Consider the following 17,692-nt stretch of genomic DNA (forward strand, 5'->3'; position numbering starts at 1 on the left):
GCAAGTTTGTGTGCTTACAGGCACTTGCTTGGCTAAGCAAGAATTTACCAGGGTGGCAGTTGCAGCAACAGTAACTTTATAGTATTCTGGCTGGTTTACCGTTTTTTGCTAAGCAAAAGTTTGTTTGGGCTTGGCAAGTTTGTGTGCTTATGGGTTTTATGAAATGTGGCCCTGCTTGAAACATGGAAGAAAGACAGCTGAAGGTGAAGCCTCTAAACAGTAAACAAAACCCGAATCGATATCTGGGGCTCTCTGTGTCAAACATTCAAACATTTGAATTGGATTAAATTATGCAAGTCACCAACAAGTGAAATACTTTTGGGCAGAGTTTTGTAATCTAAGTGTTGATTTACAACTCATCGCTGCATTGCCTCCTAGGAATTTTCTCCACATCAGTTTTTGTTTTTAAAAATTGTATGGAAGCTTGCCCGAGACAAGGCTTAAGCCATCCTAGGTGGGCTGCAAGTAGAAAACCTAACGGAAATATCTAAGGGGAGGCAGGACCAAATAAATATTCCTCTTGAAACATTGTTGGATGGAAGGAAACATGAAACATGCATCAGGCAAGGAGTTCCAAAAGATGCAGTTTGTAAAATAAAGATGTTGCATCTGTTTACATGCTTTTATTAAATTATATTTACAAAGCCCACTAGGTGAAAGGTTAGCAGGCACGATGTATATTAAAGGTTCAGTAGAATACAATATAAAAGTATACGTTAAAGACACTGGACAATATTGCAGTTAAAACTTACTTGGTAATGAGTAATGAGAGCTGTTGATAGTATAACACACTGTGAGAAACGGCTCCCTCTGAAATAAGATAGTTTTGAGAAAGAGGTATGATTTCTCACTCAAATATCAAAAGACTTTTATTAGGCATCTGAAAGTACACAAATTTGTGTTTTTTGTTCATTATTCTCTCGCAACTTCGATGACCAATTGAGTCAAAATTTTCACAGACATTGTTATTTTATGCATTATGTTGGGATACACCAAGTGAGAATACTGGGCTGGTCTTTGCCAATGGAGCCTTCCCATGAAATTATGCTAATTACATTCACGCATGCGTACAGACCCTGTTGGTACAGACCCATAGAGTTGTACACTAAGCAGACGCGCAATCGCGTCTGCGTCACGCACACATTAGCCGTGTACAAAACAGCGCGATGTTCCCTCATTTTGCCAACCAAAACGTTAGTGCGCACGCGCTACGTGCAATTTACATCTTTCATGGGAAGGGTCTATTACCAAAGGTATCCAGTGCCGCTAACAGTGCATGCTGCAAAAAAAGTATAATATAAGTGGGCACATACTAGATTGTATTCAGTTGTTACATTGCATTTCCAATTTGAGATTGAAAAATATCAGCGAATTTGTTTACATTTTTGTTAATGTTATAACCTCAACAACAGTTTATTATGATCATTAACATAGACAATAATCCAAAAAGGAAAAATGTGTTCAATTTATTTTGAATGACACCCTTGTTGCCATCCTCAGACAGAATGTTTTCACCATTTCTACTGAATTGCTTCGGTAAATATCTGAACAATATCATCCCCCCATTCTAAAGGGCCCTTCAACGCGGTCTGCCTAACTATAGAGTCAATAGCTCTGTCTGTTGATTACGTATTGGTCACAAAATTCAACATGGAGTCCAATATTGTTGAATGTTTCCTAGGATACCAATGCCGGTGGGTAATGAATGCGTGGATATAATTGTTGACAATGAATGCCGACTACCGTATAAAGATCGGGTACAAAGTGCACCAGTTACCTGTTCATCTCATGTTGCCAATTTGTGGGTAATTTGTTTTTTCTGTCAGCTTTGGGTATGGCACTAAATTACCTTTTCTCTGTACCGATTTTCATCTTCGTCGAGCATTGATTAATACGAGCAATAAAAACCAACCAATTGTATGATTAATGTGTTTTGGGGAGTTAGTAAAACATAGTTTCATAATGGCACTGTGACCTTGTTCAAATAATGAGTCATTATGATGAATGTAAAGCACCAATGTGAACTTTTTATTAAGGTCGTGAAATACATTTTCATGGTGATCAAAGAGCTCCTAACCGACATACAAAAGAACTTGATCGATGAGATATGGAACTGTGACGATAAAAAGTACATGTCTACATGAAACTCTGACAAAACCCGCATTAATAATAATTAGGCCTACATCTCACATTGGCACATTACAGAAAATACCAGAAATTAAGACAGATATAAATTGCTGATTCTGTTGTTAAATCACATGAAGTCATCATGGGAAAGACTCCATGATCTTCACATAATCGGCAGCATACGTGTTGGCATACGTGTCTTCCAAGGCTTTAATTTTCAAAGACCAATTGGCCCGTCCTCATTTGATCTCATGCATAAAATAATAATAAACTGATGTGAACAATTGGGAAAGAAAACCTTACTGCATAAAAGTGTGCGCTTTCAGATGCATGCATGAGAAAGGCTTCATTTTCAAATTCAATTTTTGGGGAAGAAAATTACTCTCTTAATGCGAAAGAGTGAAGAACCACTCGTTTTGTCCACCATACCATTCTTGCAAAGAGCCATATGGCGGACAACTCTTTTAAAGGCAGTGGACACTATTGGTAATCACTCAAAATAATTATTAGCATAAAACCTTTCTTGGTGACCAGTAATGGGGAGAGGTTGATGGTATAAAACATTGTGAGAAATGGCTCCCTCTGAAGTGCCATAGTTTTCGAGAGAGAAGTAATTTTCCAAGAATTTGATTTCGAGACCTCAAGTTTAGAACTTGAGGTCTCGAAATCGAGCATCTAAACGCACACAACTTTGTGTGACAAGGGTATTTTTCCTTTCATTGTTATCTCAGAAGTTCGATGACCGATTGAGCTCAAATTTTCACAGGTCATCATGACGTCATTGTTCGAGTGTTGTCTTCATATTGAGGTTCACTTGTCTAATTTATTGAAGGTGCAATTCAGTTTCAATGTACAGTTATGTTTGAGAGCAGAGTTCATCCCTGCATGATAAGCGGTAAAACCCCGGATAAGTTTAAACGGGCAGCCTGATGAACTCAGAACTTCATGAAATGAATGGCACTTCGGTCCTGCTGGTGCTTCAAATATTTTTGACAAGACTGTGGGAAAGACATGTAGAAGTTGTTTATTTTGTATTTACTTATGGTTTTTTTCTTCTTCTTGGTTTTTGTTTTCAACTTTGTGGGTTTCCAGGGCCTCTTCCCCGGTCACACACCTTGCATGAAGAGTCTTGACGATCGTGCGACCTCAAGTGTGTGACGGGCTAAAAATAGACCCAACAAAAAAATCTGGACAAGAAAATCTCTTCAAATAAAAGTCACTAAATATTTAAAGAAGCCCTTGAGCACATCAGTCAAATGTTCTGATAGTGTGTGTGTGTGTGTGTGTAAACAGTAGCTTATAACATTTTGCCAAGCCGGTGTGGAATCTCCCGATAGGAGTATCTTCACGGGAGGCGAGTGGGTTTGCGTTAATCCGTTACCTGGGACGCAGACGTGTAACTCGTCACCCGACGGCAGTTGAATGGGGAAGGGAAATAGTGTTTGGCACTTGATCAACTCTTTTAAAATGATTGTCATTTTGTATATTGGTATCTCCAAAATACAAAATTAGAAACTCGTCAAAACCCCAGCCGGTTTAAGTCAGAGCATAAATGTGAACGCTTTGCTCCCGTTTCGTATAGCTTGTTACCATTGAGGTTGTTCTTGGGGAGCAATGTCATATCGGCATTTTCAAATAACAAAAATAGTTAACTCTGTTCAAAGTAGATGCTCTGTCGACATCAATAAAATAATTATTCAAGTAAAGTAAAGTAAAGTCTGTCCCTGCCAACATAAATTCCTCACCAGGTCGATGTAATACAGTTTTATTTGCATCAAACGACTGAGAATTGCTCAAAACTATTCCTAAGACTTTGCCCAGGTTTTTCTCTCGCGCTCTGTAGATGGCAATTAGTAGGCCTACTCCTGGGTGGAGAGAAGTAATTATGATATTGGGTTGAGGGAAGCAAGTGTGATAACGTGCCTTGCTCAAGGAAACCAGTGTCGTGCGAACAAGCCAGGAGTCCAACTTCAGCCCCCCCCCCCCCCGGCAACTTTTAATCCACCGCCAATTACCGTTCGGCCTCGACGACCGAACTATAAGAATAATGAGACCACCATAAAACGGCCGTCGAAACTGACTGTTATCATTGCTCGGCGTGATGGTCGCAGCACGACTGACCATAACTTACTAAACCACCACTTAACGTTTCAACTTCAGGCATGCAAAACCAAAATATTGTTTTGTCTTATTTATAGCCACAAATTTCAAGGATTTTCCCCCAATTTCCGCCAAGGAAACAAACTACAAGTTTCTTGGTGTAAGACGTTAACTATTTTCAAGTGGTGGAGGGAATGTGCCATCCTCTTATCCCCTAGGCCACAACTGAATTTCTGGCATCCTTACAAGTGAGCAACATAAAGAGAAGCGTCCGACGATAAGGCTCATTGGAAGACAAGAAGAACAACATCTTGGAGATTGTAAACACGGCCCATTACGGGATATCCACAAGGACCAATAGAGAATAAAGACCCAGTGTTCGCATAGTGATAAAAACCACCACGGAGAAAAGACCGAGATGTAACATTTTGAAGAGAGAGGAGCCAGAATGTAAAGACTTTTCCATGCTTGAAGTAACACAGTCAGGTAGGCATACCAGGACTGTTTTCTTTTACCAGCAACTACCTGCATGCCTTGCTGCGATTTGTTCCGATGGGAGAGACATAGTACTGGTACGGCAGATATGGTAACGATATTTTGCTTTCTTTGAATGTACCTCTTATTTTACAGATATAAAAAAATTATTGCTCGTGATGTTAAAATCAAATTTTTATTTAAAAATTGCTCTCTGAAAAACTTGCTATTCAAGCACCGGCAGGTTCCTCCATGGTTGGCCTATCAGATATCTTCGGAATTTTTCCACCGGAAAACTGCATTAGTGCACATGAGAATCCACCAATTCAGTTCTTGTTTTGATTTCGAAGGAGCGGATTTTTTTAGGCCGTAGTCTATAAGAGTTTTGCTGATTTTTCTGAGGACAAAAATCGAGAATAAAAGTTAGAAGAACTTTGCGCTTGGAACTTTGTTGTTTATTATTTTGATAGCCGCAATCGAAATAATCGAACATGCACGAATCTAATAACAACAAAACATGAAAAGATGTTCCCCAGAGCACTATATTATTTCACATGTTGTTGTGTATTGCGTGTACGGTATTGAAACCAAGAGGACGTAGTTAAAACTTTAACCATGTTATTTTTAAATTACCGTGGACATGTTTCAGTAAAACACGTTTATTGAAAATGTCATGACCAAACGTATATAATATTCCCAGAACTGTGGCCTGTTAATACATTCACTATGATCCTTTATTGAACATGGCAACAACACAATGACGTACTTTTATACGGTCTTGTAAACCATTTTTGACGCAAGAACCAATGTCAGAAACTTGAAAGAAACCAGCTGGGTATTGCCATTTCTTTATTATACCGTGTCGTGATTTTGAACAGAAAAAGGGCTTAAGGAAACGTTGCAGAATTTGTTAAAAAAACAACTCGTCTATGATCACAAAATTACATAAAACTATACACTGTCTAATGTTGGTGATGTATAAAACATCCCATGAAACTTTTTTCTCTGAAATATCATATTTGATGAGAAATTAATAACACCAACTAATTTCCCGTTTTTAGTTTGTATCGTTCAGTGAGCGGTTTACTCATTTTTTTTTTAACTCGATGTCATGCATAACGTGTCATCGGTTTTCACTGTTTTCTCGCGACCCATGGATGGCCGAACCTCACACTTCTACAGGTTTGTCAGCAGTCCATGGTCAGTCAGTGATGGTGGATTACATAAAGTGCTTATACTGCCAGCAACTGTTTCGTTAGCAAAAACCAATTTGTTATGGTTCCTTTGCGTTCACTCCCGGATGCTGTCGGTCCGGGAGCCTCGACGATTTCACCAACAATACATTATTTTTCTCGTTCTGCAGTTTGAATATTCCCGTTCAATGCACTTTTCTATGTCGATTTACTGGTTCATCAATCTCAAATAAATTCATTGTAAAATAAAGTCATGTTTTGCTCTTAACCGTATACAAACACTCAATTTAGCTCTAGAGTTCAGGGACGGGGGAAAGCCCAAATTGAATCAATTGTTTGGTTGATTGGATCATGGATCTACCATTGTCGGTAGGTGGTTGGTGAGTTTAATTGGACAAGAAGGATTTCACAGACTTTGTTGTTGTTGTTGTTGTCATAAGCTGCTTATGAAGCCAACCAGGACAAGCTTCTTAATTAATGAGCAATGACGTAGGCCTAATGAATATTTTAATGGGATTTGAGGCCTCCCATGGTGAGGTATTGGTTTGTGGCAACACCATGCTTACTTGCCAGGTAGAGTTTGTTTCTACTGCCGCGGTATAGATTTTTGGGAAAATATAAACATGTATCATTGCGCAGAAGCTGTGCAATTTTCCCCGACAGTCTTATCTTCTGATATACTAATTTTTATGATCAGATGACTCTCATTAAACCTTTGTTATATTTCGTTCTTTAGACCCGATGTTGAGCAATTCACGGACGGTGACGATTTAGGATACGTAAAAGTGACGCATATAAAAGGCGGGCAATTCTACACTCTTCCCGGATACAGCATCGAAGGGTGTTTCCAACAACGTGTCAAATATCAAGCAATGACAATACCGCCGTGAGAAGTATCAGGAATATGGTTTGTTCTTCATGAAAGACAACTTAGTTTGTCTAGCCGTTGACCTTTCCCCCAACGTGTCTGTGTAAATTTGTATCTAAACCTTTCGGTTGCCAACCATGGATAACACGGCTACGTTGGTTACGGGCAACACCGAGCGGACGGTTAGTCTGAGTTTGTCTAGCGCCAAGGAGAGAGCAGCAGGAAAAGCCCTGATGGGGCTACGGAACCTAAAGCCGGATGACATTGGCATGCTGAGGTACACCCGTGCCTCAGAGCTCGAGACACAGGTGAAATGCAGCAACCACGCCCATGATATCAGTTCGAAGAAACAGGTGGATCTCTGGCACCGTGACCAGAGGATCGCCGTGGGGAAACTTGCCCGTGGACAGCAGAAGATGTTTAGGAACCTCATACGGGTTCAGAATGATAAGAGGCGCATACAGAGACAGGCACGTATACGAAAACAGAAAGAGGTACAGAACGAACTGAGGGAGAAGGCAGTGAGGGATAGAGAAGAGGCACAGAATAGGTTGAGGAATATGATAATGGCTGAAGCGATGCAGCAGGAGGAGGTACCGATAAAAGAGTCAATTCTCCCCGTCAAGTCACCTCTTCAACTTCCCGAGATAAATGAAAAACCTGACATGGAGTTTACCATGGCAAACGAAGATCTTCACAGTGAAAGTGATGAACAAAATGAACGTGGTAAGTCGTCAAATCATTACATGGCCGACGATAATTCACAAGTACTAACAACAGAGAAGCAGATCCCATCGACTGTGACTCCATCATCATCATCATCAACATCAACTTCACCACACTTGCCATCACACAACCAACCCTCCACAACTCAAGTACCATCAACTATACAACAACGAGAAGAGTCACAGATATTGGGAGAGGTTTCAAAAGCCAACTTGCCTTTCATTCGTACTGATACTGAACGATCTTTTGTTCCAGACATGGGTCATCTTATCTCCAAACCTCATTTTTCTAGGGAGGCTAAAAACTCAAGTGGGAATCCCAAACTTTTAGACCTAAGAGCATCGCTCCGAGACAAAGGAGAACATGATCGTTTGGACGTGAATCCAAATAAAGTTTTGCCTGGTATAAGCAGTTCAACAAACAGACACTCATACCCTCATCCAGAAAGTGGAGAAACATTTGAAAGAAAAAAGTTTCATGATTCCGTGTTCGACGATGACGTCATGATGACGGGACGCTCAACCAAAGAGCCAAGAAAGGACACAAAAAAGCGACGCAAACCATCCACCGAACTCGGTGAACTCCGCGACGGGAAACACAAGTACCACATCGGGATCGCTAATCGCTCCTTCCGAGTACCGGACTACCGAGCCCCGGTGGTGACCAGTGTGGTGCGGTATGAGCGAAACAGCGAGGGTAGTTTGGTACCGAGTGAGGTGGCCGTCAAGCCGGCTGCTGAGGAGTACAAGCTACCGTCTCGACGAGCTGAGTACATGGTGGAGAAGGCACTGGAGTGGGAGAAGAGGAGGGAGGATGTGCGGCAGAGAAAACTTCAAAGTTTCATCGGCAGAATGAAGGAAATTGGTAAGATAGTAACAAACTACAAACTGGGACTCTGTACTCATAACATTAACAATTTTGCAATTTTGCATCTTCTAGTACGAAATATGCAAAAAATGTCAAAATTATATAATAGATGTTAAATTTGCATCGGGGATAAAGAATAGTAATGTCAAAATTGTTAAATATAAGTACAGAGCCCCTAGCTACTGGGTCTAGTTATACACTATTTTACGGCGACAGATCCAATTCCTATGTATTCTGGACAGGTGAGGTGTGTGGATTAAACTCCATCGGTAACTTTTTCACAATGCAAGTTTAAAAAAAAAGTATTATACAGGGTTGGTTATAATAGGATAAAAGTCACCATTGTTTACTTTTAGTCTTGAAGCTTACTGGTATGAAGTTAATGCTTTTTTTCTGTGAAATATGTCCCTCTGAAATAAAGTCACATTCAAGAATACTGTATCTGAAACCAGACAAAACAGGTGATTTCGGTTGTTGCAACCAAAATTAAGGACAATGTGTTTACATGTACACATGTTTGTGCATGTTTTTTTCACCAAGTTTCATCCTGATGAAAATTTGGGCTAATCCGGTTTTGGGATTAGCCCAAGTTTTACAAGATGGTTATTTCATATTGATCCCCATGTTGATCGCAAAAGACTGTGTGAGACTTTTTTTTTGTCCATCTGTTAGTCGTGTATAATAGGCGTTTACCTTTAATATTTTTTCATTATTCAACCTTAGGCAACAAATTTCAAATACCGTCTATAGTATAAGTTACAGCATATCCATTATGACAGTTTTTTTCAGCAGACGAAAATGATATGTACACCGTCTGGGATTTGACAAAAGCAAACTGTGACCTCGCACAACTTGTTTTTATCATGCCTAGAAAGGTCAGCCACAGGCGACTGATATTTGATGAGAACTCACTATCCTGTTTCAGATTCCAAATAAAGAGATTTCTTTGCGGCAAGCAAAATGTTTTCCATGACCACTTCTTCACAAACGATTTAAATGTGTTATTTGTTCCTGTCTGCTAACGAGGTATTGTGCTGGCAATTACAGTGTTACTTTGAGCGGGACGCTGGAAGGAAGTTACTTCGAATCTCAGAAATAAAAGACATTGAAAACTTGACTGTTCGAAATGTCGAGACTTCACTTGTCAATTCCAGTTTCACTCTCCTAAAAGAGATTTTTCTCATGGCTAGCTGTCACCAGTAGGCCTAAACTAATTTCTTGATTGCACCGCACGATCCTATATACACAACTAAACGCATCTTAATTACTCTCCTCACAATTTACCTCTCATGGTTGAAGTGACAACAGAGAACAATCCTAATGTGAGACGACAGTGGCTCATTAACAACAAACATCACAACAAATTAACTCATCAAGTATCCACACATTAATCAAACAATCCAAGCGCGATTGCTCGGTAATTAAAAACACTACGCTGGTATTTTACTAATTGGGAAGGCTGCAGGCAGGTTGATTACAGTGACGTAATAATTTGCATCGAGTGGTGAAAAGTGTGACGCCGTAAAATGACGGACAGCTCCCCCCCCCCATGTATAGATCTGTGCCAAATATTAACAGAAGTAAAGCATTTCGATGCTAATTGTTGCTTATAAAGTTATAAAATCATGAGTAGCTGCAATGGGATGCAGTGACTGTGTGCAGTCAGTTTCACTGACTGAAATCTACAACTGACTGTAGAGCTGCGCAGAAAACGATGCTTACCAATTCTCTGTTAAACACCAATTATCAGAACCCGGTATTGGACTGTTATGCTGCCTACAATGTTTTTCTTCTAAAGCACAGTTGGTTTTTGTGGTTAGCTCTCACTTATTTTTGCTTTCACGCAAGTCCGCCCTGTCGCGGTCCAAAGTACTGCGATTTTTGCAAAGAAATTCAACCAATATCTCATTATTATTGGAGGTGCAGTAAACATGGTTTATTTTTAAATTGCAGAACGAAAAGAGAAGCTCGAGTCTAGGTTAGCAGCCAGCCTCGATTCCACCAGACAAACAACCTCCTTCCACCACCATCGCCAATCCCACCTTCTTCCCAAAGTTCGCTCCCCTCCCCCAATCACCCATCGCCGATCCACCATGGGTGGCGAGTCGCTGGAGGCCTACCACATCAAGGGCGATGTGAACGACCCAAAGAACTGCCGGTACTTGCGCCTGAGTGAGGAGGATGCGGTACCGGGTGGTAGTGAGGATCACGGCAGAGGGAAGCTTGGGGAGGCTACTAAGAAGAGGGGTGGTAGAGGTAGCAGACGCCAGTCTAGCTGGGGACTAGTAGGTGTGCCACGAGGGTTCACTGTTGCTGAGAAAACGCATGATACCCACATTGCTCATCACCATAATGTTATTACTTAATGTGATATTAGCCATTAGAATGTCCTTGCTTGCCACAAAATTACCTGTGCCCAATTTCATAAAGCTGTTATAAGCATGCACACAAAATGTATACATTTTCTTTACTAAGCAAACAATTGATTGGGCGGCACCAGTTGCAACTATGTAAACTTTATGGATATTTCATAACCAGTTTATCTGTTAAAAAAAAAACTGAGCTCAGCAAGTATTAATGCTTATAGGCTTTATGAAATTGGGCCCTGCTCGGAAGAGATGGGCTTTGAATGAGTTTTTATGTCAAGTCATGATTTTCTTTCCGTTAGGAGACTTGATTGTGAAAAGGGGCTGAACTACATTGTGATTTTTCTGAGGGCTCCAATATCGGAAATCAGAATCACTGCTATATTTTACGAATTTCATTATTATCATAGAGTTTTGATACAATACTAATCATGCTGCACATTGTCATAATTATCAAAATCAGCATGTACAAATCAGATAGAGCTTTTATAATCTGCTTTGGGGTGGGGGGGGGGCTGAAAAGCTATCCAGGGGAGCTGTTTTGTATTTATATAACATTAATATCAGTACACCCTGGTGCTTTCTGTAAACCAATGCTACCAGGTGTTATTGTTATTATTGTATTATTTCATTTCAAAATTTTCAATTTATTAGTCAACAAAAATCAGTTTACTCAGAGAAGAACACTTTCAAACCCAACATGCAGAAAACTTTCATCAGGAGAGTCTGTCATAGCGCCCTCTTTTGACTTAATCTCCTTTAGCCCATTCTGTGCAACACTAAAAATCCATGATAACCTAATAATATATTACAGGGCCCAATTTCATAAAGCAGCTAAGCAAACATATTTTGCTTACTAGAACAGGGTTATCGGTTAAAATAACACGTCACACGTGCAATTTTTGACTTGTATCCTGCTTACTTCTGCTAAGCATAAATTTGTTAAGCAACATTTTCTGATTCAACAACTCTTTGAATATGGTAACTGTATGGTTACCTTTTTTTGCTATGCAAAAGTTTTTCGTGCTAAGCAAGTTTTTGTGCTTACAGGCCTTATGATCAGAACCAAGGCCAAATAGTAAGCATTGAATTACATTTTTGCTTATCACAGTTTCGACCGGCTACAGCCAAACAAGATCATACCGAGTGTATTTATTAGCACAAAACCGTTTTATGGCGATGTTAACAGTTCAGGAGTTTAAAAAATGACACACATTTTGTTGGACGAGGTTGAAATTACTTTCGTCTGTCTATTTTCACTTTATTTGTTTATTCCTAAGATCTATACTGTACAATATTATTCAAAGGTTACAACACTTCAACTAAAGTAAAGTCAATTTGTTTCTCAAGTGGCTGCCACTTAAATTAAAATTGAAACTTCAAAATGGCAGTGATTTTGTTTCAGAAACATTACAAATTTAACAGTCTTATGATGACGTTTGATTTTTTATATAGAATTGCCTGAAAATAATTCAAAATATATAATTATTTCCAGAGCATGAAATTCCAACAAATGTCAAATAATAAATTGCCCTTGAATAATAGCTTTATACCAGAAGTCGTTTCAATTATAAATTTGAACGAGTCATTACTTGCAATTTCATAGTACAAGTTCATTATAAATGACAACAATTTAAACAAATAATGATGATCAATAATAGTAAAAACAATTTTCCGGTCAAGAAAATTGCATGGAAAAGGAAGATCATCCATCAACACCAGTTGGGCCAGTACCACAGTTGGGACAGTTTGGAAAGTGAGTAATCATGGCAAAACTTTTTAAGCAAAAGTGCATCAATAAAATATTAATTATAATACATTTTTACTTAAATGGCGATTCATGACATAAACTTCCCAACTGGAATGTTTCAAAGCAAAAATAAAATTATTGTGCTTGCAAGCATGTATTTTGAGAATTAATATTCACATTTATGGTTTATTATTGACTAAATATCAGTCGTTAACTTTTCCAGTCATAAACTTTGTTTGTGTCCAATTGTGGAAAAACTTCCCCCCGCCGAATTTCTGGCTTTTGCTTTGCAATTAGAGATGGATTAGCACTTAAGATCAATCTTAGCTCTTTGTAAAATTAAGCCCTGGTTTTCATCAACAAAGGTATAAACTGATTTAATCTCCTCAGATAAAAGACCTGCAATTATATTTTATATTTAAAAGACATCACTGATGTAGCTTTACGCTGACATTACAGACAGGCATGCAACTGCCTGTTGAAAAAAAGAGAGCAAAATTTTCAAAGGCACAACGCAAGTGTGGAGCGAGGCAGCCGAAACGCCACGGGACATGAGACCCACAATGGTACCCTAGAAAATGTTGAGGTTTATTATGCTCTGAGGTGCATTGTATGCATGAACTAGGCTCATTTACATTATTGTAGTTGTACATTGTTTGTTGTCAGGTATATAATTATTAGGCTTAAAAAAAAGAAAGATTTTTTAAAATTTTTTTATGCGGAATTCTCCGGAAACGCAGAAGGTTTGCATGCCTGTACAAAAGGGGAAAGCTGAAAGACTGTATAGTGTACAGGAGGAGTGTATTCACATCTGCATCACGTTTTTAAATAATGAGGCTAAAAGTACAGGGGCTGTCCAAAGTTTTCAACATTTCCACGCTCACTCTAAGCGTATGCAAGGGGAAGGGGTCAGAGCCTGGGTAACACTTTGAACGGTGAATAAAATGGTGAATTTTGTATCACAAAAATAAATCTATGCTGGCATTAGGCTAACAAAAAACATGAGAATTTTTCCATTTTTTTTGTTTTCAAAATTCAGGTATATATGTACGGATTTTGGTCAATGGGTAAAAACATAGCATTATGACTCTTGTATATTTGGTTTGCGGTAACACCATGTGTGTATCTACTTGCCAGGTAGAGTTGTTCTTAGGGAACTGTCTTGCTTTATTCTACTGCCGCGGAGTAGATAATCAGAGGTTCCGGAGAATTATCAGTTCTGAAAAGAACTGTCCTGTTGAAGTAGTAGTCCAGTCTAGTTTCTATACCATCCGCCCTGGTAATAGTTAAAAAGCAGGACAGTTCTTTTCAGAACTGAGAAGTCTCCCGAACCTCCGATTATCTACTCCGCGGCAGTAGAATAAAGCAAGACAGTTCCCTAAGAACAACTCTACCTGGCAAGTAGATACACATATGGTGTTACCGCAAACCAAATATACATTGATACCTCACCATGCAATGCCTCAAATCCTATATTATGACTCTTATTTATCACTTTTGAGGGACAACAAAAATTGCACTCAATTTCTACAAAGTATGTGCATCAACATTAAAGACAGTGGACACTATTGGTAATTGTCAAAGACTAGTCTTCACAGTTGGTGTATCTCAACATATGCATAAAATAACAAACCTGTGAAAATTTTAGCTCAATCGGTCGTCGAATTTGCGAGATAATAATGAAAGAAAAAAACCCCTTGTCACATGAATTTGTGTGCTTTCTGATGCTTGATTTCGAGACCTCAAATTCTAAACTTGAGGTCTCAAAATCAAATTCGTGGAAAATTACCTCTTTCTCGAAAACTACGTCAGTTCAGAGGGAGCCGTTTCTCACAATGTTTTATACCATCCATCTCTCCCCATTACTTGTAATCAAGAAAGGTTTTATGATGATAAGTATTTTGAGTAATTACCAAGTGTCCACTGCCTACAAACAGTAAAACTTTGGTGTGGGGTGGGGGGTGGTGGTCTCTAAATATGTTGAACACTTTGAACTGCCCACTGTAATGAAAGTATTTGCCAAATATCTGTATTATTTTATACCTGTCTGTAGTTGAACAATTAATGGTCATACAAAAATAAACAAACAAAATGATAATACCTGTTGAAACTTTGATTGAGTCAGGATGTGCTTTGCTTTAACCGATTACTATTTAATCACTGTGTAAAAATTACTGGAGTATGTTTTTTTATTTTTTATCCAAGGACAAAATCAGTAATTTTCAAAAGCTTGTGCCTGCACTTAATGAGAAGCCAACATCGTAAATTATTATAAATTTCTTATACAATAGAAGAACCAAGAATATCTTATTCTTAACATAAAGCCCTTTCACACAACAGCAATTTAACATGGGTCCATTGCTTAATTTGAGCATGATTGCAAAATGTTACTAAATGAACCTTATGTGAAAGGACAACACTGTCCAGCGAAAATGCCAGCACTGCACCAAAGGAGCACTGTCAACACTGCTGTGTACACAATATTGAATGAATGTGTTCTGGCAGAAAACAAAATGCAACTGTCACAAGAGGGCGACATTTAACTTGAAGCTACTCTAATTTGAACCAGCAAAACTGAGCATACTGTTTGACAGCCTTTTTAAAATTATTTTTGTGCAATTCATAATTCATGTATATGAAAGACAACTTTCACAGACTAGTTTTCCAACAATTTAATAACTAAGCATTGGAGAAGATTTGAATAAATTTTTCTGAATGAGAAAAGAAAATCCCCAAAAATAAACTGAAAAAAGAACATAAATATAAAGAAATAATTCATTGTTGGAAAACATTATTAATTTTTTTTAAGTTGCCTTTGTATTTTAACTAATGTGAATAAACGAAACAGACTTCTTTTAAGTGGGGTGTGATTATTACCCAGTTTCAAGGACTAATGTTGTTTAAAAATAAACTTACGAAAATGACAAAAATAAAGTTATCTGCTGTTTTTTGAAGCATTCTCAGTCAAACTTGGACAAAATTCTGAAGACATAAGGACTGTGTACATGTACATGTGTAATGTACTTCAATAGGTAAATTACATTATGTACAATTTATAATTATTATTTATATAGTACAAAAAAATAACTATAAAGTTTACTTTAGGCCTTCTGCTACTTTTTCTTTGCCTCCTGCGCCGGTCGACATCTTGGGCAGTACCACCTACCCTTGGGCTTGAGGGTGAGTCCAACACAACCAAAGTGGAACCACTCAAATGGACAATCTTTGTTGTCGCATCCAACCATTTCACCATAGGACACTTGGTTACACAGACAGTACGTAGGTTCGTTGGGGTCGATTGGAGGTTCGACCGGAGACGCTACCCTCTCAGCTTTATTGACCTTGGAGCGTTTCTTCTTCTTAGCCGGTTTGGCGACTTCGTTGGTCGGCACTTCAATCTCCTTCTCTTTCCCGTTGTCGTGGTTACGCTGCCTCCTTGGCCTCTTCATCGCCTTCTCCTGGTTGTTCTCCACAACCTTCTTAGCGACCTTGTTATAAGCTGCCACCTTCCCGTAACCAGGTTTACCATAACCAGGTTTGCCGTATCCCGGTTTATTGTAGCCTTGCTTGTTGTAACCTGGTTTGTTGTAACCTGGTTTAACGTAACCAGGTTTGGTGTAGCTCGACTTGATGTTGACTTTGCTGGTCTCTTGTGTGCGCTGCTCGACTCTCTCCCGGATGATCAAGCTCTCGGAGTTTGTCTCCATCTGCCTCAGCCGATTCTCTGTCAACTCCACAATCTGTGAGGCGAGGTGCAGTTTCTCATCACCAAGTTCTTGGCTACGCACGAGGGCGCACTGCATTTGGACCAAACATCGACGCCTGGAGTTTCCATCTAGATCCTTGTCACCCAGAGTCTTGTAGTGCTGTTGAATCTCTTTGAGTACAGCTGTGAAAGGAAAAGCAAACGCAAGAATTGATTAAATCGGTAAATCTTTAACTTAAGAAAAATTTGGGCCGAAGCAGAAGATTGCGTTGCCAAAGATTTAGACAGTAGGCCACAACAAAAATGGGGCCAATTTATTTAGCCATTCCATATCTATTTATTATTAATGAAGTCCTTTATTTTTTAATCACCAACCCATGCATTATATTACTGCACCCAGCATTGACTCATGAGGGTTACAATTAACGCAAATAAACTACAGATGTACTTCATCTCATGCATTCCAAGGAGTCAGGGAGCATTCATATCCACTCAATAACTACACAGATATTACATTAAAATGAGCATGAATGATCATGTACGTTTTGTATGTCGTCAGCAGGTTTTCAAAACGACTTGATCCTCTAATAATAATGATCATGAATGCTGTCCAAAATCAAAATGCAATTCCCTAAAATTAAAAACTAGGATAGGTGTATACAAATATTAAAATATATAATGTTGCACTGAAACTCAATACCTAAATTACTACACTATCCATAAATACAACACATTTTCATATTCTCAAACCGTTGCATATTGATTGAGAGAATTTAAAACGTTTTTTTTTTTCGACTTACATTGGTACAAACTGTCCACTTCCCGCATTTGAGAAACATTCCGCTGCAAGTCGTTGGGCAGAGATTCGATACAGTCCAAGTAGTCTTCAACATACGCCGTAGATTTTGCAGTATCCATGGAGGTTTGATTTGTCATTTGTTTGGTTCTCTCGTGGTATAAAGCAAACAAAACACCCTGCCCAGAGAGGAAAGGCAATTTTCAGATATGTTGCACTAAATTCCCCGACAAACACAAAATTTAACAGGGATGCCGCTGCATGTAAAAACCCAAACAGTGCCGCTCGTTTAGTCTGGTTGACGCAATTCTTTGTTCGCGTGCGTACACTGTCCAGAGGTCAGAATGATAGCATGTGATTGCGCTACGGAGGCGGGGATACGACTTCAGTGGATTTTTTTGTAGACCTTGCAAATTTTCTACAACTAAGCTTGCGCGGTGACCGGCCAGGTCAAGGCTGGAAAGTTGGTTTACACCACTTCTTTCTAAAGGGATGTCCTGCATATTGATTAACTTTCGATGTTAATCAAATTAAATTAATAATCTTATAAATAAAGATATTATAAGCCATTCATATTAATTTTCCTTGCAAAATTTATCCAAAAAAGTAAAAAGCTACCTTATTTGCGATTTATCGTTCAAACATGTCAATTAACATTTTATCTTCACACCTTGACAAAATGTGACAACAGAATGCGTGTCGGAGGTCATTATAGTGCA

The 17,692-nt window shown here is 38.9% G+C and overlaps 2 protein-coding genes across 2 annotated transcripts; one reads left to right on the top strand and one right to left on the bottom strand.

Annotated features, from left to right (window-relative positions):
* Positions 1 to 6,756: 6,756 nt before the first annotated feature.
* Positions 6,757 to 11,199, top strand: LOC117293728. Its single transcript, XM_033776155.1, has 2 exons — positions 6,757 to 8,352; positions 10,309 to 11,199. Exons 1-2 carry the CDS (start codon positions 6,900 to 6,902, stop codon positions 10,719 to 10,721), a joined length of 1,866 nt encoding a protein of 621 aa, XP_033632046.1. The 5' UTR covers positions 6,757 to 6,899; the 3' UTR covers positions 10,722 to 11,199.
* Positions 11,200 to 14,412: 3,213 nt separating this feature from the next.
* Positions 14,413 to 17,251, bottom strand: LOC117293208 (inhibitor of growth protein 1-like). The gene is made up of 2 exons (XM_033775432.1): positions 16,978 to 17,251; positions 14,413 to 16,360 (listed from the first exon to the last, which is right to left on the bottom strand). The coding sequence occupies exons 1-2, from the start codon at positions 17,111 to 17,113 to the stop codon at positions 15,585 to 15,587; spliced, it is 912 nt and encodes a 303-aa protein (XP_033631323.1). The 5' UTR covers positions 17,114 to 17,251; the 3' UTR covers positions 14,413 to 15,584.
* Positions 17,252 to 17,692: the final 441 nt, after the last annotated feature.

Source organism: Asterias rubens, chromosome 8 (assembly GCF_902459465.1).
Source record: "Asterias rubens chromosome 8, eAstRub1.3, whole genome shotgun sequence".
Taxonomy (NCBI): Eukaryota; Metazoa; Echinodermata; class Asteroidea; order Forcipulatida; family Asteriidae; genus Asterias; species Asterias rubens.

Coding starts and splice junctions, on each gene's coding strand:
- LOC117293728 (XM_033776155.1), top strand. CDS start 6,900: ATGGATAACACGGCTACGTTGGTTACGGGCAACACCGAGCGGACGGTT. Junction 8,353..10,308: donor CGGCAGAATGAAGGAAATTG/GTAAGATAGTAA, acceptor TTTAAATTGCAG/AACGAAAAGAGAAGCTCGAG.
- LOC117293208 (XM_033775432.1), bottom strand. CDS start 17,113: ATGACAAATCAAACCTCCATGGATACTGCAAAATCTACGGCGTATGTT. Junction 16,361..16,977: donor AGTGGACAGTTTGTACCAAT/GTAAGTCGAAAA, acceptor TTCCTTTCACAG/CTGTACTCAAAGAGATTCAA.